This window comes from Conger conger, chromosome 7 (assembly GCF_963514075.1).
Source record: "Conger conger chromosome 7, fConCon1.1, whole genome shotgun sequence".
Taxonomy (NCBI): domain Eukaryota; kingdom Metazoa; phylum Chordata; class Actinopteri; order Anguilliformes; family Congridae; genus Conger; species Conger conger.
The window spans coordinates 56,777,005-56,802,317 of NC_083766.1; the positions used below are offsets into that span (position 1 = coordinate 56,777,005).

Here is a 25,313-nt window from a genome sequence, read left to right on the forward strand (position 1 = left end):
TGTCCAGTGTCCAGGTGAAGAATCGGGGTGCCGTTTTACCGAGCTGACGGGGTGCAGAAATCATTCATACAACTCGTGAATAACACAAACCTAAAATAATCTCCACCACCGCATTACACATTCATGTATGTGTGCTGTGGCATTTAGGTTTCTGTGCCTTGGCAGGGTGAGTCATTTGCTCTCATATGTTTTTACACCAGGGTTGCACAGCAAGGGCCGATCCGCTTCAGGATTTGGTGCCAACTTCTTCTCGTAATTATTTAATTAGCTAAATAATATCTAGACATTTGCATGCACCAGCATGCACCAGCTACAGCTGCAGACTGCTAGTGTATCCAAAATATTCTACTCTGTTCAAGTACAGCAGTGAACCAACGTCATTTCTAGAGCTGTCAGAAAAATGAACTAAGGTAATTGGTTGGAACAAAAACAGACCGGCCCTCCAGGACCGGAGCTGTGCACCCCTGTCTTACACCTATGAATGGTGTATGAATACAAAATAACTCCATAATATAATATACTCAATAAAAAAAGAAGCATTTAACTAGAAACAAAGTCAGAGAGAGCAGGGATGGTTAATGCACTTTATCCCTGACTGAGAGGCCTCGGGTTCCATTCTCAGGGGAGGCATAGCCACTTGCGTTCCTGAGTAACGTACTTAGCATAAACTACCTCAGTACAGCTGTATTCAGCTGCATTAGACTACATATAGGAACGTGTGGTGCATAAGACACAGAGCTGCATGAAACGGACGTGTGAGGATCCTGCTACGGCAGCGCCGCTAAACGCATTGCCTTCCGTGCCGATGAGGTCTGATCCCGAGCCCCGCGGAGCCGTAATGGCTGCCAGTTTCCATTGTCACTGAATTAATTTCTATTCAGTTCAGTTTCATTTGCATAGAGCCGTCTGCAGAGGCACTCTCACAAAGATGCTTTAAATAAAAAAATGTTAAACCCCAAGAATTTGAGCAGGCAAGTAAAAAATAAAAATAAAAATAAAATAAAACAGTGGCTAGAAAAAAAAAAGAAAAGGCCCGGCTCTCATGAAGAACTGAGCTACTGAGGGGGGAACCCATCCTACACTGGGCAGCCTGTGTCAACACATGAAGATAAGCTAAAGGCTAATATGCAGGTAATGGGGAATCGATCAGAGCAAATAGACAGAGGATTGGGCAGATTATAGCCTGAAGTATATACTATATACTATAGTCTATAGACTACAGACTAGTCCAAAAGACTAGTCCAAGTGCAAGCAAAGTAAGGTATATTCATACGCAGATCAGGAGGGGTGTGGCCATCCGTCTCGGCAGTTAATTGGTCAGTTGATTGCATATCGACTGGGACACGCCTCAGTTGGCTTGTTGAATCCGAGTGCGTTTGCTGAATTTAAGATGAAAAGAAAAGCCGGAGGACTCTGCCGCTCTCTGGGAGCGGGGTTTGGGGGATACACAGAAAACGTGTCCGTCGTGACCCCAGATAATGGATAAAATGACCCTGTCAGACCAGGACAGGCCGCTCCAGGATAGTGGGAATGTGTGGATGAGTTCAGAGCCCTATACTCTGAACATGGCAGGACGGCAGGAAGCCTGCGGGTTCTCTCGCTTTCAGTCGTTTCATTCATGACATCTGGTCCCGGTACAGACACGAAATATACACACACTCACACACCTGCATGCGCACACGCACGCACGTACGCACGCACACACACACACACACACACACACACACACACACACACACCCACACCCACACCCGTACATGTACACACAGGATAACCATTAGACGCATGCCAATTTATTTCAGACAGAAGTCAATCAATTTAAATCCTCCACCACTGAGAATAATTTTTTTGATCAAATGTCTCCGTCCTTTTTATCTGTTGCAGGCAGTGTGGCAGATTCAGCGATAAATATCTCACTTTGGGGAAACATTTACCTCCCGGACTGCGCAGAGGAGACCCCCAACCTAGAATTTGGGCACTGTAGCCTCAAAAGCCACTTTCGTAAAATGCTCCCAATTTCCCAGAGAGCACATCCACCGCGAACAACAGCGTTTGTGAGTCTGAGACGGACGCGCTGGTCAGAGCTGAGAGGGAGATTCGAAAATCCATCACCTTTTCTGTGACGGAAACATTGATGGTTTTAATACCCAGAGGGGGGGAAAAGATTTTTCTCCCCACCTCATTACTGCGAGCATATTTCTCCCACTCCGACTCCAGAGAAAACTGTACTCAACGGCCCCGGTGCTGCAGTGATTTGTGGGTAATTTCAGCAGCTATAATTTAGGATACATGTAATTTAAAAGATAATGTTGGAGAATGGCCGGGCAAAGCGGATCCATTAAATGTAAAACAGGCTGGAACTCTGTGAAGTGCCTGGAAATATTCCCTCCCGGGCTTCCATTCCACGCTTCCGTCCCTCCACCTCCACCTGCGGAATCGCTCACACCTGCTCGGCACGGGCGGAGCCAGCCCTCGGTGAATCTCACCGATCTGCCGCGGCCAAGCCACACCCTGCACCTAGGAGCATGCGTACAGGCCGGCAGGCGAGGTGACAAAACCAGATTACTCCACTCCCGTACGGTGGCTCCAATGAACCATAACCCTTTGAAGAGCAGGTTTTCTGGAATGTTCTTTTCTTTCTTTTTTTTCTAAATTCTAAGTCAGTGTTCTAGAACTCCATTGATATCAGTTACCGGTAGTGATTGCGACACCAGCATGAGAATGTTCAGTTGGGAACATTCTAATCACGTATTTGTGACCTCACGCCTTAAAGGCTTAAGTCACGATGACTCATGCAAACTGCCACCCGGAGCGCTACTACATTCCAACCAGAAATAACAAACTGAGGGGTAAGCCTGTTTGATGTCACCTTGCTGGAAGAGAAATGGCAGCTCTAACACTTAGGGAGCAAGTTTTCAACAAGACATAGAGCAATATTAGTGGTCACTGCTGGATAACTGTCACAGGTTATACTGCTAATTTAGTACAGTGTGCCACGGATGGTCACAGGTCAATGAAGATATGCCAGAACCATGAAAACTCAAATGTGTGACATAACCAGCAGGTATGAGCTTTATTGGATAGTATTTCACCATATTGCCACTACACAACCGTACAACTCCGAGCAATCTATTCTCCTCCCAGTCGCTCCAGAAGAAATCTATCAGAATCAATTTGTTCACAAATATTTCAAAAAGAAATATGAACTGACAAAAGAATGCTCACAACTCGCCCAACAGGAGCTGTTGTGGCCTCCAGATAAATTAAACATGGCATTCTGTGCGTGCAAAGAGGTGAGACATCTAATAAAATAATATGCTCCAGATCATTTTTGTATATATGAAAATCTCATTCATCATCGTGTCCATAAAAGAAAAGTCAGCGTTGATAACAATCCAATCCAATGTAACACAGTGAAATATGAGCTTTTTCTAAGAGATTCATATCTCAATATCCATTTAATCATAAGCAATCATAGCATATCCATTCTCCACAAGCCACGCTGTAATTCTCTTCCAGTCTAACGCTTGGGCTTATTTCCTGTCCGTACTCAAACACGTCAACACGAGGAAAAGCTCTGTACACCTTCTCTCATGATAGAGACTGCTGAAATTTGGGCTCTGTAATGTTAGGTTTTCACCCTGACAGCCAGTTGAGAGCATCCTATCTCATCTCCTTCCTCTTTACACAGTGTCCTAGGGACACTGTGCTCTGCAAAAAAAAAAAAAAGACTTAAGTGTTTTAGTCTTATAATAAGACTTAAGATCTTCTTTAAATACCTGAAGTAGAAAATATTAGCTTGTTTTAAATGAAGGTTTGCTTGACAAGTGACATTTTTGGCAATTCATGAAATGAGTCAAACTATTTGACCTCATTTCCAATATATTTGTCTTATTTAGCAAAAAAAGTGAAGGAAATATGATTATAAGTCTCGACCAGGACATAACCGCAACCAGGACAATGGGCCAGAATCCGGTGCAGTGCTAACAGGCCAGTGGGGGGGGGGGGGACTCCCACCACCACAAGCCCCAGGGAAATTTCACAGTTGTCTCATTAAGCGCTTAACTATCGACTTCCACGATTTAAGGAGATTACAAAGGCTTGGACAGGCTCTGAAAGCCAGCAGCCTGTCCGATACAGTGAAACAGAGCCCCAGCCTGTGGCAAAGACTGCCTGCATCCAACTTTCACACAGCTCTCTGTCCGAGAGAACATCAGCGCTAAGCTCAGTGAATACAGGCAGCAGGGCTGCCCCCTTTTTGAGATATAGGTGACACTTTACAATAAGGTTCCATGAATTGGCATGAACTAACGTCATTGTTAACCATCTACTACTGAGAAGTTAATCTGTACAGCTCTGTCAATGTATTTGTACATCATTAATTCATGTTAAACTACATTAGTTATTAGTAATTCATATAGGATTGAAAAAGTCAGTTAATGTAGTTCTTAATGATTAACTATTCATAAGTTCATCCTATGGTTTGCTAAGGTATAAATATCATATCACAAATAGGTTGGTTAGTTAGTTGTTAGCAAATGCATTTACCAATGAAAATGTTATTTCATGCGTTATGTATTTGTCTATCATGAATTCATGTCAACGACTACATTAGTCAATGCCGATTCATCAACCTCATGGTACAGTGTGGCCGGGTTATATCCGACCCGGCCCTCTTCGGACCGGACCCCCCCCCGCTCTGTATGAGACCCGAGAGAGACGCGGGCCGGCGGGCGAGCTCACAGGGCGTGGCGGTGATGAAGGAGCACACGGGTCGTTGGCGACGGGCGATCGGGCCCGTCCTCCCGGGAGAGGACGGGGGGGGGGGTTCGCCATCGAGAACCGGGCGCAGCGTAGTGTAAAAATGTCACCCCATTTCCATTTAGATCTGTCTTCACCAGCTCCTGTGGCTTTTCCCATTGTCCCAACAGCATAAAAATGAAACTGTAATCTCCTCCGTACTGAGATACAGGGGCTGAAGGAGTGGGGGCTTAGCACTGGCTGGATGCATCAATCTTTCTCCAATCGTGGCGGGTCTTAGTGGGTCCAGGATGGTACGGAAACGGTGTTGGAGTCCAGGGGAATTTAGCTGGGGGGGAGGGGGGTGGTGAAGGTGGGGTCAGGAACTGTTGGAGGTGGTGCTAAACCTCCCTCTTCCACACGAGGGGGGAACGTACACACGTTTTTACTGGTTTTCAGCAGTAAAATACTCTGAAGCTGCTTTATTTGAGGACCACCTTCTTTATGACCATGCAATAAAAACTGAATTGCTTATTTTTCGGGACGCATGTGTTTCCTGACACAGGTCCATGTGACATTATTTCATTACCTCGCTTTTATCCAAGGCGACTTACAGTTGAGTAGACTAAGCAGGGGACAATCCCCCCTGGGATTGCGGGGCTAAGGGCCTTGCTCGAGGGCTGTGCGGATCTTATTGTGGCTACACCAGGGCTTGAACCACCGACCTTGCATGTACCTCATGCCTCATTTCAAAGTTCACGCACCGTGACTGACCAACCCAGAGCACCATCCCTCTGATTGGTTTTGAAGCAGCCAATCACACATGGAAGGGACATTAGCCAGGATGGTGGGAAGCATATGCTTGTAATTTTCTCTCTCTCTCTCTCCCCCTCTCTCTATCCCTCTCTCTTGCCCACCATCTCTCTCTCTCTCTCTCTCTCTCTCTCTCTCTCTCTCTCCTTCTGTCTGTCTCTCTCTCTCTATCCCTCTCCCTCTCAGGCAGAGAGAGGGGGGTGATGCCGGGGATCGATAAGCCATTAACTGGCAGATGATCCGGAGTAATGCCAGAGTAATTAACCGCTGGAATCAGGGGGGGATTACCCCCGGACTACGATGACAGCTCCACGGAGCGGGGAGCCTAACGAGCGCGCTAACGAGCTCATTACAGGGCCGAGGAGCAGCCCCCGCTCTGGGGGAGGAGGAGCAGTGCTGGGGGGGAGGAGCAGCCTGAGGGAGGAGGAGCAGTGCTGGGGGAGGAGGAGCAGCCTGGGGGAGGAGCAGCAGTGCTGGGGGGGAGGAGCAGCAGCCTGGGGGAGGAGGGGCAGTGCTGGGGGGGAGGAGCAGCCTGAGGGAGGAGGAGCAGTGCTGGGGGGGAGGAGCAGCCTGAGGGAGGAGGAGCAGTGCTGGGGGAGGAGCAGCAGCGCTGGGGAGGAGGAGCAGCCTGAGGGAGGAGGAGCAGCCTGGGGGAGGAGGAGCAGTGCTGGGGGGGAGGAGCAGCAGCCTGGGGGAGGAGCAGTGCTGGGGGGGAGGAGCAGCGCTGGGGGAGGGAGAGCAGCTTAAGTGCCTTAGCAACGGGTACAATGGCAGTGTCCTACTTGGGAATTGAACCAACAACCTTTAGGTTGGTTTACAAACCCAGTTATGCTCCACACCCACTGATTCCTATGACCCAAAGTGGTCAATGTGGCAGTGTTGAGTACCTCAGTTTAAATCTCCTCGGGGCGATTCAGAGCGCTTCGTTCTGTTTTTCTTCTTTTTTCTGGACTGAATGGTTTGGATGGCCGTATAAACCAGCCCCCCCCCCCCGGAGGAGCTGGACACTTTTCACCGTCCCGTATAAAGCGCTGCGGGATTAATCCTGAGACACAGCACACTGCCTTCATGTAAAATTACCCCTGTATCATCGCCCCGCAAATCCGCAGCACTGGCTGTTTCTCGCCTAATAAACTGTAATTGGTATTGCTCGACAAAAACTCCCAAATGAATGTCCGCAGACTAGCAAAATCCATATTTCTCCATACCGAGGACTTTTTTTATTATCTAATGTTTAGGCAGACTGTGCCTATAACACTCTCGGAACATTTTTTTTCAGGTGATAAAGTGTTTGGCAATAAACAGAAGTTCGAAGGGCAACGACTCCCACATGAATACGAAGAATATGAATCTATATTTCTCAGTATGGAGCTTTTTTTAGAATGCTTTAAGACGCGGCCTTCTGCAATGTGTCGGGAACATAAACATAAACGCGGGCGTGTTTGTGGACTCTCCGTCCGCGGCCGAGGCGGGAGAGCTTACCCTGCGGACCGCGCTGTGGTTCCGCCGTTTCTCTCCGGGCTTGTAAACACCGCCGCTGGCTCTTACGTGAAATGGACCGCCGCCCAAAAGCATTAAACGGCGCGCTGGCCGCGAAGCGTCACAAAAGCAACCTCGACCAAAACCCAACCCCACCCCACCCCCCAGAGACACACATGGAGCGAGTCTCCATACAGAATGAACCACCCTGCATCAGACCTCCAGTGTTCACGTCTAGAACTTTCTAGAAAAATGTATTTAATTATTTGAAAAAAAGGGGTAGTATATACATCCCTATCATAGGGCTTTAATGAACACTTAAAATGCATTCATTATTAATTGCAAGATTAAAAAAGTGATTGCAAAAGTCAGGCAGGGAATGAAATTGTCACCAGACACCAGCCAAATACCGGATAAAGTTTTATTTGTGGCTGATAAGTGTGTACTCCACCGGTCATTTTGGCAGGCGAACACCGATCACTTGGACACCCTGTTCAAATATCTAGATGGCTGGTAAAACAGTGAAATTGGCAGACACATTTTTGTCTGCGCCAACCGCCGTGGCCAGCAGTCTAAAAAGTGTGTCTTCTGCCTTAAAGAGGAAATTTAGCCTTCGCTCCGGCCCTGTCCTGGGTCACCAGGCACGGACAGCCGGGTGGGACCGGCGCTGGACGGCCAGATACTCAGACAAACACGTCCGCCCCATTTGTCAGATCGCGGAGGCCATTACTTAGAGTATTCATCCATAAACACTCAATCTGCCTCTGGCTCCTCCGGGGAATCTAAAAAAAAAAACCAAACACTGAACCCCATTTTCCACAAAATCACCCGCAATTCAGCACAAACAACTTTCACACAAGATGGGCAAATTCAATGGCATCCTTCACAGGGTAGAATGAGAGGGAGAAAACAGGAAACACGTTTTCTTTAAAAAGGATGTTCAGGTAGAGTTTCCAAACAGAAATGGAGAGCAGTCTAGACTAGACTAGGGTTCCCCCTGCTGTAAAATGCCCCCAAACTATGACCATCATACAAATTGAGCTGGTCAAGATGGTCATAAACTGGGTCTAGCTGGGTATGAACTGGTCAACGAGCATGACCAAGCTGGTCATAGGCTGGTGTAGCTGGATATGAGCTGGTCAACCAGTTAGTACTGGTAGCCTGTCTGAGCTAACAGCTGTTTAAAAAAGAAGTTTGAGCTGGTCAAACCATGTAAAGCTGGGAGCTGGACTGAACTGGTGAACCAGCTAGTGCTGGTAGCCTGTCTGAGCTAACAGTTGTTTAAAAAAGCAGTTTGAGGTGGTCAAACCATGTAAAGCTGGGAGCTGGACTGAACTGGTCAACCAGCTAGTGCTGGTAGCTTCTGAGCTGGTGGCCTAGTCTGTGCATTTTTCAGCAGGGCCACCTCTGGTCCTACAGAGTAGCAGGGTCAACCTCACACTGCGGTGCTCCAGGACCAGGGCTGGGAATCCCTGCTTTAAAGGCTGCTGCTAAACATGCAGCCCACAAAAAGTAAGAAGCCTTGTTCTCACTGTTTCACAGCAATCAGCAGTGTTTTTACCGGTCAAAAGTAAACTGTAATTATAAAAATCCACATAACTCTCGCTCAATGTTCCCCTGCTAGAGGACACACAAAACAAGGTTACAGCAGAATTACAATGAGAACGATGTCAAGTTAAGGACCGCCAGACTGCTTAATACGAATGAGAAATGATGTGCGGTATATTACACCCTAAGCCATGAATATAAATCAAACGTTAAAAAAGGCATTCTGTAAGATTTTCATTTCTGCTTAAACACAGTCGTGGGGTTGGCCATTAGAACAAAGACCTTGTGCAAAAAGGAGATTAGTGCACGCTGTAATAAAACCTGCTAGAGGGAGACTATTTACCATTTAATATTTCCCAGGATGGCTGAAACAGACAACAATTGTGCTACAGTCAGCGATGCCCACTCAAACTGGCCAAGAAGAGAGGGAACAGGAACGTAGGCTCATTGAAAGGAGCACTGAGATATGAACAGGGCTGAGTTCTCGGAGCAGGGCTAAGATTAGGAGGCCTGGCGGAGTGCGAGGCGTTTCGGGGGAAAGTTTATCGGCGTTAGCGGCATACGAGGATGCGCCCGTGGGAAACGGCTCCACGTGTTACCACCACCTCACCCTCCCGTCCCGGCTTCATTAGACCACAGAGTGGGTGGGACTCTCCACTCCACTCCACTCCACTCCACTCCACTCCACTCCACTCCACTCCACTCCACTCCACTCCACTCACTCACTCACTCACTCACTCACTCACTCACTCACTCACTCACTCACTCACTCACTCACTCACTCACTCACTCACTCACTCACTCACTCACTCACTCACTCACTCACTCACTCACTCACTCACTCACTCACTCACTCACTCACTCACTCACTCACTCACTCACTCACTCACTCACTCACTCACTCACTCACTCACTCACTCACTCACTCACACTCTCTCTCTCTCTCTCTCTCACACACACACACACACACACACCCAGTTTGGTCGCTGTTTTGACTTTTCTCACAGATACGCTCTCGCTCTCTCTCTCACACACACACACCCAGTTCGGTGTGTGTGTGTGTGTGTTTTGACTTCTCTCACAGATACTCTCTCTCTCCGCGGGGTAAAGCACACCCGCACTCGGCTCACAATCCAGCTTTGAAGCGGAACCCGCTCTTTTGATGTGGGAAAGTTCAGGCGATATTTCTGCTTTCGCTTTGAAGTTTCGAGTTTTCTTATCGCCTGACCCCGGCAGGGCAACATTATCCACTTATCTACGCATTACACTGCGTTATATTGCATTACAGTCATTCGGGAGATGCATATACTCACAGTGACAATTTAGGATAAACACTAAGGCATGCTGATTAGGCTACATGGGGGGGGGGGGGGGTATTAACAGGGAATTCAGAGCATGCATGCTCAGTCAACCGGCCCAGTATAAATAAAGATAACATTCTGTGCATTCACAAAAATAATTTACCATCACTCAAGCACTATTGCAAGTAAAGTATACTAACCGAGAAACCCAAAAAATACAGCTGTGTCAGCTTGACCGGCCTGAAAATTGAGCTGGTTATAAACTGGCCTAGCTGGGTATGAGGTGGTCAACCAGCTACGAGCTGTTTCAAAACATAGCTTGAGCTGGTCAAATCATGTCAAACTGGGAGCTGGTCTGAACTGGTCAATCAGCTGCTAGATGTTTCAAAAAGCTGTACAACTTGTAAATATTTTCCATACACTCTTCTCTTACAGCAAGCCCTTAGACAAGAAACATACTGTAAAACCTTAAACCATAGAAAACCCATTCTCTGAATTAGGAGCCTACAAAAGGTGTGAGGTAGGTATTGGTGGTCGGGACAAGAAAGGAACTGAAGGATGTCTGAAGAGATGGGTTTTCAGGCTGCGTCAGCAGGTGTTCAATGGTTCTGCTGTCCTGATCATTTAGAGACGTCTGTTCCAACACTAAGACCAGCAGACAGGCATCAAACATATTTTTATATTTAATGAGCCTTTTCAATAATATATTTTTTTAAATGTGAATACACCATCTGTCACAGCTTCTTTAAAAGTAAAAATTACAAGCAATAGTGTGAAAAAACATATTTAACAAACTACTGCTAGAGACAGGTCATGTAACTTCAGACACCACCTAGCAGAAGGTTATACACAGTATAGATACAGCTCAGTGCCATATAACTAAGGGCCGCACAGCCATGTTATATGATTTCAGTTACATTAGGTGGGGTCTGTAGCCCTGGTCTCATAGGGCCACAGGGTGTCATGGCCTTTACTTTCACCTGAGAATCAGAAAGTGATACCCAGGTGAGATGAGAAGATTGGGTAATCTACTGTTCTCATTTAACCAATCAACTGCTGGGGAACCATGGCAACCAGTGGACCCTCTGGTTCTCTGGGGTTACAGATCCCTCACTACAAGGGTCATCAACTCCGGCCCTGAAATTAAAATCCAGCCCTGGTTTTCTTATCTTCATTACATTACATTATTGGCATTTGGCAGACACTTTTATCCTGAGCGGCGTACAGTTGATTAGACTAAGCAGGAGACAATCCTCCCCTGGAGCAATGCAGGGTTAAGGGCCTTGCTCAAGGGCCCAACGGCTGTGCGGATCTTGTTGTGGCTACACCGGGATTAGAACCACCGACCTTGCGTGTCCCAGTCATGTACCTTAACCACTACGCTACAGGCCGTTATCTAAATTATCTCCTGGGTAATTAGTGCAGCTAATTGGCCCGGCAGTCTTCACCCCTGACTCCCAGGTAAAGGGAGGGTGGAAAACCAGCAGTTCTCAGCCCTCGAGGACCGAGGTAGGTTCTCCACAACAGTCAGTCAAAAAGGATGCCAAAATTGTTTACCCATGTGTGTCAGATCAACTCCAATCCTGGGGGTTTCCTTTCAATGAACAGCAAAAGGGGTGTGTGGACTCAAGCCAGTCACCAGCTTAAATTAATCACCAGGGCTACGTTCCGCCCTGGCAAAATGTAGCAAAACATTTATTTAAACAGAAATGGTTGGATGTGAACATCCAGTTGCAAACCATGGGCAAACTGACCTAGGTACGATTTGCAAATATGGTGTCTGAGAAGGCCATTCTGCACATTCTCCATTGCAAAAAGTTTTCTGATTGAACCTGTCCCTGCACTGAAACATACTGAAAACCAGCAGACACTGCAGCACTCCAACACTGGATTCTAGCACCCTGGATTTAACACTCTGGCACATGGACATCCAGGCCTGCTGGCTTTCAGCTGATACACCTTCTTCACAAGGCTGCTGATTGAAAATAAACTACATATCCCAGGAGACATTGAGGTCCTCCAGGGCAGGGGTTTGACACACCAGGGTTAAATGAACCTTTAACTTTCTTAACTTTGGATCTCATTTTCGCAAGATAAGGGGTTCCCATCCCTGGTACGAGAGAACCTCCAAGAATGCTGATTGCCCAACATCAATTGCAACTCCTGAAGTATAAAGAGCTGTTAATTGTTTTTAATTTGAAATTTTAATGCCTAATGAGGGATGGATTAATATCCCATTATGTCAGAAATACATATAGAATTAATATTCCATATACATTTATGGTCTCTTAATCAGTCAGATCAGTTCCCCGGGAACTCAATTTTCTGTAATGTGCTATGCTAAATGGTTCCATTTTATGGTTGTTACATTTTGTACTACCTAATAGATCCAAAACTGAAATCAGTCAACTTCTAAATGCTGAACATGCAAAGAACTGGTCATTGATGCAAAATTGTTTCAAGGGGAAATGAATCAATTGAAAAAACACCAATCAGTAACATGAGTAAAACCTGCATTGTGTCCAACCCATGTTTTCAAAAAACCAGCACATACAGATCGCGTAGAGGTTAAGGTACATGACCGGGACCCACAAGGTTGGTGGTTCAATCCCCGGTATAGCCACAGTAGTTAAGGGCCCTTGACTCCTCATTGCTCCAGGGGAGATCTTCCCCTGCTCGGTCTAATCAACTGTACTCGCTTTGGATAAAAACGTTGGCTAAATAACATGCAATGCCTTGACATTTAAGAGGTAAAACCTGGAACCCTCAGAAACTGGAACAGGCACTGAGGTACATACAGCCGTTCTGTGCCCAGTAGTGGGCTCAGAGCAGCGATTATCAATTTCCGGTCCTCAAGGGCCAAGAACAGCTGGTTTTCCACCTTCCCTTTTCCTGGGAGTCAGGTGTGAAATCTGGCCGATCAGCAGCCTTAATTGTTCAGTTAATGAACAGAAAGAAAAGAAAACCAGTGCTGGATTTTGATTCGATTGCCAGATTTAATTATCCCCGCTGGTAGCCTACAGAGCAACAATACATCCGCCCCCCCTTCGGCTTATGAAGCGAGTCGGACGGTTGTTCGGAAAAATGGTCACACCTTGGATGCGATTAATCAATCAACCATCAATTCAAATGAGAACGCGATTAATATCGACCTCAAAGTACCATAGTGTTTACGTTTGTCTCATAATAAAAACACAGCCTCGCAACAGCAACCTCAAGAGATATCGGCTACAGTCCGTTGTAGGCTACCGTATTTTAAATGTTTGGACGCAAAATACGACTGTTACGCAAAAGTTCCTCGGAATCAATTAATCAATTAAAGATGCCAACAAAAACAATAAAAAGAAAGGAAGAAAACAAAACTCAATTACAATTTCAATAATGAAGTAGAATATTAAACTAACAGGCATAGCCTATACTTGAGATATTGAACTAATACAACAATAAAACATACGCAATGTAGCCTAGGTTTATATGCGGCGAAGTGACAGATTCCATGCCATGCTCGCGTCTCTGAAATGAGTTGCCTCACATGTCAATAAGCAATGGAATAACGTTACAAATCTGAAAACCATGACTAATTTACCGATTCTCAAGACTTGCTGCGCACTCATACACAACCCCGCCATGAAGTAGAGCAGGAACAACCGCAGCCCCTTCCTCGCCTCCGTCGTCCTGGAGTCAAACTTAATGTTGATCTCCATTTTCTTTAATTCGTGCCAGTCCTTGTATCCCAACGAGAAATAAATCGGCATCCAACTTCCATCACTATCTCTGCTTTTTGGAGAGGGCTAAAAAAAATGTTCTCCTGCAAGTGTAGCTCAAACCGAGCTCCGTTTGCCCGTCCTAACCCATCACTCTTAATCGGGCACCGCTTTCCTATTCAAAACGTCTTCCCACTGAATGCATCCTTTTCCTTATTGGTCTCGGCACATAGTAAGAACTGAAAGAGGACTGTAGAGAAAGACCAAGAACGTCCCGCTGCTCCGTGCGCGTTCTCAACGGTGGGCACCGTCTCACTAGCTGCCACTCCACGCGCTCACGATGCGAGGTGAGGATTAACTTCAGATCTGGCAGAATTCGCCCTCGCTTCTTCTCTGAGCTGGAACACCGAGAAATGATTAAATCTTTGCTCGTGCCCTGATGAAAATGCAAATCTAATCTCAATAACAGCCGAGTGAAGCTCCCACAAGATTATCCCTATCCCATAACTACACGACCAAACACGGATTGGTAACGGGGGGGAAAAATGAAAATCAGTTCATGCAGTTTAGCCTACATTCGGAACGGAAGCGTTGTGTAATCTGACAGTTGAATCCATAAGCTATTCAAGGTAGTTATTTTGGAAAGATACCGTTCTGAACGAATGTTGATACGATCTGGAAGGAAACACCACAGGACTTAATTGTCATTTTATTAAATGTAAAATATTACTATTAACTAGAACAGGGATCCAATCAAATTTATAAACGCTTTAATGCTTATTTGTTTGTTTATAGGAAACACGGATTTCCCGTGGGAGAACGGTTGATTGCCATTTAAATTAAATTAGGTTCATCGTAGTAAACTTGGTAATTAATTTGAAACTTCGTTTGGGTTATGGCTCTGTAATAGCCAACGAAACGGTAATTGAACGCATTTGGCAAGTAATACTTTTCTACTAAGGCAAATTAGTAGATATATTAGAATCTACAACACTATTTGGAGTGATATGGCTTTAAGATGATTCATTAGAAAGGACCTGAAGTATTTCAAAGAACGAGGTTACCTGCTAAGTGCAAGTCACATCCACAACTCGCAATGTGTTCTTCATTGCCATCCAGTGGAATAAAACTCATGGCGTTGATACGAAAACAATTCTATTTCCTCCAAGTGTAGTCTGTAACCCACGCCAGTTTAATTGCTGACCTTTAAAATAAAACAGGCGAAAGTGCGCTTGAACCAGCAACTTGGTCACACGTTTTGAAAGGTAAGCCTTTTGCTCCATCTGCTGGATATAGGTGGTTAGTGCAATGCATTGAACACTGTTTCTACACACACATTACTATTCAAAACAAGTACTAATATATAACGCTTATTTTAATCAGTTACGTTTTCGTGTTTTTTATTTATTTATTTGTAACCGTGAAAGCAGCACGTATTCCGCATCAGCAGTGGGCAGGCAATCTGGAAGAAAATATCAAATCAGAACACACCATATCTAACCTCCAGCTCTCAAGAAAAGACACGCTTTAACGTTGAAAGTGAACTACTATTTACCTGTACATGAATTTATATACATTCATATAGTGCGTACTGAACACTGAGTGCAGTCACTGTTGACAATGGTTAGACTCTAATCTGCTGCCGTCACTGGAAAGAGATTTAAAAAGTACAGTAACTGGAGGTAGCACACGTTGAACATGAAATCACAGAAGTCCAGACACGTTAAGAAAACCATTTATTTTATATAATATTAATACACAGTTCTATGTACCTACACAGGTTTAAAAAGTAGATCTTGGTAGCACAACGCGTAGTTCTATAAAGGATTTCTCTCGCCAACACAGACAGTCCTTCGAAAGGGATGCGTAACGCCGGTTTGATCGCATGTCACAATCGGAGGGATTTCTCTTCATTCAAAAATATATTCGTCTGCGGTTGCAAAGCTTAATATTTCCTTAATAAATGTGGTATTTTGTTATTTTTTAGAAAAAAAATGAACAAAAAAATAATTTTATTCTGAATTGTTGTTTGTCGTGGATGCGTCACATCTTACAATAAAAAAAAAAAAAACATGCAGCACCAATTCCATTCGAGATTTGTGTAACTGTACGATCTTAAGTGCCATTTCAATACACGGAAAATGTGCGTCAATCCATCTGTTTGCACAGTCCGCCTTTTCCCATAAAGAGTGTCGAACAGAGACCTTAAAAACAGTAGTACCACATCTGGAACAGGCCAAACGCATCTGAATACGGTATTAAACAACTAATTGAAGAATTCATGAGAAAGAAAAAGTGACAGTAACGCTATTTCAGTGTTTGTATATTTGCAATTGGAGAAGTTTTCAATGACTTGGCTAACTCTGAAAGTTCAAGTAACACAGGACTGTTTTTTTTCTAAATCCCTTCTCTCAACGTGAAGACAGGTGTTGGTTAATACTGGAAAGCTGAACGTTATGTAAACAGAAGTCGGTGGAATGTTATGTAAACGGAACTGAAAAAGCACGATAACCGCCTATAGTCCTTCCACCCACTTGGCAAAGCATAAAAATGGAGGTGTGTGTGTGCGTGTGTGTGTGTGTGTGTGTGTGTGGAGGGATCTATGGCTATTAATGGACTCTAAAATAAGAAAGAGCGATGTGCTCGAAAAGTAGGTCTGTGCGCGATTTTAAGACGGTATGTACAAGCGCAGGTAAACCTTACAAGATTAACTTATACAGCAGTCTTTTCACAGAGCGTCCCCCTACAGGACAGAATAAATAACGCAGCCCTTGAGCGTGATACAGAGAATCGTCTCCACCAACCGAAAAATGGAAGAAAACCCACATTCCAAAATGCAAAAATATAAAATTTAGGGGAGGGGGTGGAGTAGTGGTGCGGGAGAGAACAAATTGCAGTCCAGAAAAGATAGCTGCCGAAGTTTGTGTGCAAATGTTGCCCAGCCGAACGCGTGATTGGATGTCGTGATTGTACAAGGAGGTCCCTGTTGCAGAGGCCGACATTGGTGAGTGAGCAGGTGAGGTGATGCTGGTAGGGGGTGGGGAGATTGATTGGAGGGGGGTACTGTATTGCTCCGAGGTGAATGGAGAGGATGTAATGGTTTACGGTGCTCGAGCTTCGAGTCGAGCGGAGCGCAGTCTCCTCCAAAGTCGTTTCGCTTCGAGGGAGGAACGTGATTGCCAAAGCATCGTGGGAGATTCGAGGGCGAGGGTCGGGGATGTCTCGTGACGCGAGTCTCTCCCCCCCCCCCCCCGTGCGGCTCGTTAGGAGGTCCGTTAACGAGGCGCGCGGAGTCCGTGTTCAGAAGGTGTCGCCGCCGTCGCGGGCGACCGCGAAATCGTCCCGCCGCACCCAGACCACCTCCCCGTCCGCCCCCGCGTCCCCCTCCACCGGACTCTGCTTCCTCAGCTGGGCCAGCTTGAGGGCGCGGGGCCCCGGGGCGGGCCCCTCCAGGCTCAGGGCCCCCACGGGGGCCTCCAGGCCGGGCTCGGCCGACAGGCTCCTCAGGGACTCGCAGTACTCGTCGTCGTCGCTGAGGATGTCCGTCTCCTTCAGGTCCGCCGGGTCGTCGTAGCGCCGCAGGTCGAACTGCTCCTCCACCCAGCGGTCGGTGTCGGCGCACAGCGCGGGGGCCGAGTGGCGCTGGGGCGCGGGCGGGGCCGGGGCCGGGGCCGGGGCGGGCCGGGGGGGCGGGGTCCGAGGCGGGCTGCCGTCGAACACGATGTCCGTGTCCACGGTGAAGCGCGTCCGCAGCAGGGACCGCCGGCCCAGGGACCGGTGCGGGGCCGAGGCTGCGGGGGGGGGAGAACAGGCGGTGAGCGCGTGAGGGAATCACAGAGTCAGCGAATCACAGAGTCAGCGAATCGCCGGGTGTGCACGCGAATCTGAGCGAGTGAACGGGTCAGCGAGTCAGTGGGAGTGAACCTGTGGGTGAGTTAGTGAGTGTATGCCGGTGTACGATCGGTTGAATAATTGCGGTACGTCTTTTTATGCAGTTGTTTGCAATAGAGCATAATGAGCATGGCTGTTGTACTTCATGGAATGCTTTGCTACTTGTGATGTAAATAATCCCTCAAGACATGAAAAGCACCTCATTAAGAAGAATGAACAGCTTGTTAAAATTCTGGAATTGTTATTGTGGTTGGAACGAAACCAAGCATACGCAGGGGGGCCCCAGGACCGAGTTTGGGAATCACAGGGTAAGTAAGTGAATGACCCATTGAGTAAGTGAATCAGTGAGTGAGTGAGTGAATGAATGAATCGGTGCGGTAAGTGAGTGAGTTAGTGAATCGGTAAGTGAGTGAATCGGTGAGTGAGTTAGTGAATTGGTGTGGTAAGTGAGTGAATCGGTGAGTGAGTTAGTGAATCGGTGTGGTAAGTGAGTGAATCGGTGAGGGAGTCGGTGTGGTAAGTGAGTGAATCGGTGAGTGAGTTACCTGTTCTGCTCATGCTGGGCCGAGCTCCCTTCAGGGCGCAGAGCCTCTTCCCGCCGAAGGGGACGTATTGCTGGTTTTGGGGCAGACTCTCCGTCTTCAGCAGCTGCCTCCGCTGTTTGTCCCTCAGGATGGAGTGCACTGACTTCAGGAAGTCCTTCTTACTCTCCGGAGAGCTGGGACAGAGCGGAGGACACGGCCTGAGTCCTGAGCCCGAACCATAACCCCAACTCTCTTCAGCTTTAGAACAGCCATTATCCCAGCTCTAACACCTCACCAATCAGGTATACTTCCTTTTTAATCATTTTATTACCTTGTTATGGTCTACCCTGTGTGTACTGCATGTCGACCTGTATGCCTGCTTGCATCCTGCTTTGCGATTAGTTTGTTTCTGAAATTGCTTGCGGTCTATTCTGCACTGTAGGGCTGCTGAAAGGGTCAGCTTAATGTTGCATTGAGTGCTAGCCACACTGCTTTCCTGCCTTTTACTGTGCATTTCTAATGTGCTGCACAGTTAGTCTGTGGTGCGTTACTGGTCTTCCGTCGAGGACCACTTTGGAAATGAGTCTTTTGTGTCATGTATTGTCGTCTGTGTTCAAGGTAACATGTTTGACTATTTCTAATAGGCGTAATAAATTCAAATAACGGAGCTGTACGTCGTTTGCCACTCGCAAACCTCAAACCCTAGAAAGGCTCCGTCTACTCGCACAGGGATCGTACAGCCGGCCCTCGGGCACCTCGTGCCGGCTGTAGCGTGTGCAGTCTGCCTCTCGGTGAAGAGGCAGGACAGGGCGAACAGCGGGACCAGGCTCACCAGCAGCACAGGTGGAAGGTCCTCTCGGGACGGCCCTCCGACTCGGACCGGACGTGGACGAGCTCACACATGGCCGTGCCGTCCGCATCTGGAGGGGAACACGAGGCAGAACGCGTTAAAACAAGCCCCGCCTTTAGCCACTGCAGGATCAAAAGAGCGGCGGTTTCTAAGGGGGCTTTACAATGACAGTAACTGCTGACACCACCTGGAGCCCGCTGTAAAACGAACAGTGCCAAAGAGTTGGTGTCGAGTGACTGGCGCCTCCTAGTGTTCATTGAAAGATCGCATGCCTTCACAGCACAAAATCAATATCTGTTCATTTTGGGTTTCACAGTATCTGCACATTTGGGGTTACGCCTGATTTATATGTTGGTGGACGACCTTTGCGACAAGTGTTGTGTTGCGCATTTCAACTGAAAAAAATGAATGATAAAAAAAACTGTCACACACCTCTGGAATTATCTTATGTTGTGGAACATGTTCTGATGGAACACTAAAACACTGTCACAGATAGGCTACTACGATGTCACAAATAAACATCAACGGTTTTGCGTCTCGTTGCTATGGAGACAACAAAACTCTCCCTGCAAGCCTTTGCTAAAGTATAAAAGCAAAATGGGCACCGGTCGAAAAGGTTGCGCGATGAAGTATAAATCAGGCTTTACACATTATCTATTTATCAGCAGTGACATGAAAACAACAGAAATCCCTCCTCCATCTGTTGAACCCGAGTGGCCCCGTTTAAAACGCTGTGAGACCCCGAATGGAGGAGTTCACATCCGGCCTTCTGAAAGCAGCCATCAAACGGAGATCATGAAGAACTTTCCCTGAGCAGATGTGCAGGGGAATCCGTATCCCATGATCCCTCAGGCCATAAAAGGAAGTGCTGGATTGTGAACCAGCTGGTCTGGGACAAGGTCATGACCCCTTTGGGGGGGTTCACGCACCAAAAAAGGCCAAAAACTCATCTGATGAGCCAAGATGGATTCCCACTCTGACCTTATGGGAATGTCCCATCTACGGAGGCCTGAGCCAAGTGTCTACGCACTCAGTGTCCCAGAGAGGAATGAAGGAAGGATCACCATGTCCACTCCAACACTGGTCTGACACTGACTGACACACCACCCAAGAGCTGCAGAATTAGCCTGCTCAAAAGCTAGCAGATCGTTGCCATCAATATATGGGATGTACTTTCCATTGAAATGAACATATGAGCCAGAATGCGTAAAAAGGAAGGAAACAGAGGGGAAAGATCCAGGTTCAGAAAGTAAAAGTCCTCCCCAGTATTTTGTTCCAATCACCTGGACTGGATTCTTCAGCCAGGAGGTAGAACTAATTGGTGAAATCAGCTGGCTGAGTTCATGGGTGGAAGGAACACATGGCAGGACTTTTACTTTCTGACCCCTGGACTTGGAGAGAGAGAGAGAGGCAGAAGCGTTTTTGGGGGTTACCCGTACTTCCGAGGGCTCGGACTTGCAGGGCGTCGGTGGGGATCATGTGACGGAAGCGGAAGGGGTCTTTCTCCTCGGCGACAGAGGCCCGGTGTGACCCGCCCTGTGGTGGAGACACAGCAGCCAATCAGATCAGGTTTAGAGTCAATCAGGCCAGAATACGCGATCACAGAGCAACCACTGGGGTTTAGAGTCAATCAGGCCAGAATACGCGATGACAGAGCAGCCAATGGGGTTTAGAGTCAATCAGGCCAGAATACGCGATGACAGAGCAACCGCTGGGGTTCACTGAGGCAGGCTAGAGTAAACGCTGACAGAGCAGACACCGCTGCTTAGATTGAGCCAGGCCAGAGTTAATGCTGCCCGAACAGGCATTTGGGACTGGCCAGGCCAGATTACACGCTCACAGAGTGGCTACTGGATTTGAGTGAGCCTATACGATAGACTACACGCTCACAGAGCAGATATTAGAATTCATGGTACACAATGACCAATTACGGGTTTAACTGCTTTTGATATTTGACAAGAACAATCCTTGTATGAATCCACACTTTAAAAGGTTTACTGTGGAAATAAGGACATTCCAGATTGATATGGTTGAAGCCATTGTTTACTCACTACTTACTGGAAATTATAAAGCAGTAGACCTTCCTGGTTAGTAAGGTTGCCTGTCAACCTGCATTAATGGTCAAAGATGGAAAGAAAAGGAACAGCACTCACTATTTTCTTCCTGTGCTTGGAGCAGTCTTTGTACACAAACACCACAGCGGTTTTGAAGACTAAAAGGGGAAAGAACACAACAACACATTGTTTAGAGAGACCCACATTTAAACCACTGCACTACAAACTCCCTTAAGACTACTCTCAACGTCCTTCCATGCTTTTAAGGTCAGGACTGGTAGAAGCATTATCTTAAGAAATTACTAACGCGCATGGCAAGTGACCTGGAAAACAACCTCGACCATGCACTTTTCTGTGAAACGCACCCCAGTAAATCATTATTAAAGTACCCTGTGAGCCTGGGGGGGCTGCAGGAGGTCTACAAAATGGCTGCCAAAATTGCATGTTTTTCCTCAAAAGCCATCACAGTACAGCATCTTTGTGACAGCGTCTCTGTAAAAAGCACTATACAAATAAAACTGAACTGAACTGAACTGCCACCGATAGACTTGGGCTGACTGTTAGACTTGGGCATCATTGTGCTGCTGTTGGTGGCCTTTTGCCCAGGCATAATGTGAAGGCCATAAACGAGTGGTTCCCAACCCAGTTCCAGGAGATCTACCATCCTGTAGCTTTTCATTTCCACCTGAATTTGGGAACACCTGATCAACAAGATCCCTAGCTGCTGAATGAGTAGTTAGGGTTGGAGTGAAAACCTACAGGGTGGTAGATCTTCAGGAACAGGGTTGTACAGCCCTGCCGTAAATGAGTAAATGAAAGTGGAAAGGTGAGTGCTATCTAAGGGTTAGGGTCCCAGTGTGTGCCTGTGTAAAGGCGGTGGTGTTTAGGGGTTAGGGTGCCAGTGTGTGCCTGTGTCAAGGCGGTGGTGTTTAGGGGTTAGGGTTCCAGTGTGTGTTCGTGTAAAGGGGGGGGGGGGGGGGGGGGGGGGTGTTTAGGGGTTAGGGCTCCAGTGAGTGACGTGTAAAGGGGGGGGGGGGGGTGTTTAGGGGTTAGGGTCCCAGTGTGTGTCCGTGTAAAGGGGGGGGGTGTTTAGGGGTTAGGGCTCCAGTGTGTGACGTGTAAAGGGGGGGGGGGGGGGTGTTTAGGGGTTAGGGTCCCAGTATGTGTCCGTGTAAAGGGGGGGTGTTTAGGGGTTAGGGTCCCAGTGTGTGTTCGTGTAAAGGGGGGGGGGGGGGGGGGGTGTTTAGGGGTTAGGGCTCCAGTGAGTGACGTGTAAAGGGGGGGGGGGGTGTTTAGGGGTTAGGGTCCCAGTGTGTGTCCGTGTAAAGGGGGGGGGTGTTTAGGGGTTAGGGCTCCAGTGTGTGACGTGTAAAGGGGGGGGGGGGTGTTTAGGGGTTAGGGTCCCAGTATGTGTCCGTGTAAAGGGGGGGGTGTTTAGGGGTTAGGGTCCCAGTGTGTGTCCGTGTAAAGGGGGGGGGGGCGTGTTTAGGGGTTAGGGCTCCAGTGTGTGACGTGTAAAGGGGGGGGTGTTTAGGGGTTAGAGCTCCAGTGTGTGACGTGTAAAGGGGGGGGGTGTTTAGGGGTTAGAGCTCCAGTGTGTGACGTGTAAAGGGGAAGGGGGGGGGGTTTAGGGGTTAGGGCTCCAGTGTGTGACATGTAACGGGGGTGGTGTGTAGGGGTCAGTGTTCCAGTGTGTGTCCGTGTAAAGGGGGGGGGGGGGTGTTTAGGGGTTAGAGCTCCAGTGTGTGACGTGTAAAGGCGGTGGTGTTTGGGGGTTAGGGCTCCAGTGTGTGACGTGTAAAGGGGGGGGGGGGTGTTTAGGGGTTAGAGCTCCAGTGTGTGACGTGTAAAGGGGAAGGGGGTGTTTTGGGTGTCGAGACGCACCGAAAGCGGCCAGCTCGGGGTCCTTCTTGCCCTTGGCCAGGGAGGAGGGGGGGTTGATCCAGGACACGCTGGTGTGGAGGAGCAGGTCCCCCATCGACAGATCTGCGACCTGGAGCACACACACACACACACAGACGTTAAAGTCAGTGTAGACACACACACACGCTCCAGAGTCAGTGTACACACACACACACACGCTCCAGAGTCAGTATACGGACACACACACACACACACACATACACACACACACACACATACAGAACCGAGTCAGTATACACAAATGCATGCATCTCAAACACATCTCAAATACGCACACGCAAGTGCACGTACACACAAAACACAAAACCCAGCACTTAGAAGGCAGATATCCCCTTCTAACAGCGTAGCTGCACACTGCCCACATTCCCACTCAGCCCAGACTGGCCTCAGAGAGATGCATTCTGCAGTAATGCCGTTAAAACCCAGCCCCGGCTGCAGAGCGGTGTGAAATGAAGAGGGAGAAAAGCCATTTACGGCCCCTCTGTGAGAAGAGCCCCTCTGGGGAGAGGGCCGGACCAGCCTGGGGGGGGCAATTATTTTCACTGTTTCTCCTTCTGCCTCTCACTCACTCTCACAGAGAGGCAGAGGGAGCCGCCGCGGGCGGGAGGGATCCATCAGAGCCTGGAGCGACCAGTGGGGACGTCCCCGCCCTGGAGCAGCGCTTCACACACTCTGCAGCAGGCTGCCTCAGCCATTCCTCATACACACACACACACATACACACACACACACATACACACACACACACATACACACACACACACATACACACACACACACACACACTCACACTCACACACACACACACTCACACACATACACACACACACACATACACACACACACACATACACACACACACACATACACACACACACACACACACACTCACACACACACACACACACACATACACACATACACACATACACACGTCAGAGTCAGCACACACACACACACACACAGACAGACAGACACACACGTCAGAGTTAGTATACACACACACACATCAGAGTCAGCATACACACACACACACACACACACACAGACACACACACACACACACACACACACACACACACACACACACACACACATACATAACATACAACACGTCAGAGTCAGCATACACACACACACACACACACACACATACAGACAGACACACACACACACGTCAGAGTCAGGATGCAGACACATGTCAGAGTCAGTACACACATACACACACACGTCAGAGTCAGCACACACACACACGCACACGTCAGAGTCAGCACACACACACACAGACAGACACACACACACGTCAGAGTCAGGATGCAGACACATGTCAGAGTCAGTACACACATACACACATACATACAAGCACACACATACACACACTAGGCTGAAACAGCGTTTTGCATGCTCAAGCACTTCTTTCTAGTCTCCCAAGAAGAGGGGTACACACACCGACAGTCAGTACACACACACACATCAGTCACTACACACACACACACACACACACCTCCTTCTTGTCAGCCGTCTGCTCGGCGATGAGCTGGTCGAACACGGCTCCGTACTCCTCGTGGATCTTCTGCATCTCGTTGATGTGGCTCGCCACCTTGTTCATGGCCGTCATGGCAACTGCAGTGGATTGTGGGAAAGCGATGCAAAAGTTCACTAAAATTAGTGATATAAGTAGAAATGTTTCTCATGTTGCACTGTCACAAATCTAGAAATTGTACAAGCACAGACACACACACATACAGGCAGAGACACGCACACACACACATACAGGCAGAGACATGCACACAGGCAGACACACACACACACACACTCACAGACACACACACATGCAGGCAGAGACACACACACACACACCCACCCACACACACACACACAGATACAGACACACACACAGACGCACCGTTGAGGTGGTAGTGTTCCTCGCTGTCGGGGTTGGTAAGGGAGTGCAGCTCTCTCAGTAGGAGTGGGTACTTCAGCACTCTCTGGATGGGCTTGATCAGGTAGGACTCCAGAGCTGAAGAGTGCTGCCGCCTCGGGTTCCGCACATCCAGGAAGGCCTTAAAGTCAGGGTCTGTCTTCGCTGTAACACACACACACCACAGTGAGAGACGGATTTGCAAAAAAAGCCCTAAACAAAGTACAAAATCACAAAATCTAACAATTTATCAGAAAAGGAGACATGCCAAGTCCACTACGACGATTAAAATCCAAAAGTTTCCAAAAATAAGAGTCCCGTCCTCTCTTGGAAGATAGGCTACCAGGCAGAGATGTGCACCTTAACAGCTGGTTTTTCTGCAAACGTACTCTAACCACTGCTGTTCGCGTACACTAAAGCCCCAAATTCTTTCTAACCTGTTCCTCTTCGCTCTCCGACCCTCCCAGTCGTGCCAGCTCCCCCACCCCCGCCCCCCGCCCCCCGTCCTGTGGAGAGCAGCTCAAAAGAAAGACATTCCACCGCCGCATCGACAAATTAGTGCCCT

At 47.8% G+C, this 25,313-nt stretch overlaps 2 protein-coding genes across 9 annotated transcripts in view; both read right to left on the reverse strand.

The window, feature by feature from the left end:
• grik1a (glutamate receptor, ionotropic, kainate 1a) overlaps window positions 1-14,104 on the reverse strand; it is a 59,086-nt gene extending 44,982 nt beyond the window's left edge. For all 3 annotated transcript variants that reach the window (XM_061248037.1, XM_061248038.1, XM_061248039.1), the window contains exon 1: window positions 13,468-14,104. In XM_061248037.1, coding sequence (XP_061104021.1) covers window positions 13,468-13,636 — 169 coding nt within the window. In that variant the 5' untranslated portion in view covers window positions 13,637-14,104. The remainder of the gene's footprint in view (window positions 1-13,467) is intronic.
• A 1,200-nt stretch (window positions 14,105-15,304) lies between these two features.
• The window catches only part of LOC133132529 (rho guanine nucleotide exchange factor TIAM1-like), a 76,308-nt gene continuing 66,299 nt past the window's right edge, over window positions 15,305-25,313 (reverse strand). For all 6 annotated transcript variants that reach the window (XM_061247997.1, XM_061247994.1, XM_061247992.1 and 3 more), the window contains 8 exons: window positions 24,734-24,915; window positions 24,332-24,450; window positions 22,789-22,897; window positions 21,004-21,062; window positions 20,284-20,386; window positions 18,833-18,920; window positions 18,022-18,194; window positions 15,305-17,376 (listed from right to left, as the gene is read on the reverse strand). In XM_061247997.1, coding sequence (XP_061103981.1) covers window positions 16,886-17,376; window positions 18,022-18,194; window positions 18,833-18,920; window positions 20,284-20,386; window positions 21,004-21,062; window positions 22,789-22,897; window positions 24,332-24,450; window positions 24,734-24,915 — 1,324 coding nt within the window. In that variant the 3' untranslated portion in view covers window positions 15,305-16,885. The remainder of the gene's footprint in view (window positions 17,377-18,021; window positions 18,195-18,832; window positions 18,921-20,283; window positions 20,387-21,003; window positions 21,063-22,788; window positions 22,898-24,331; window positions 24,451-24,733; window positions 24,916-25,313) is intronic.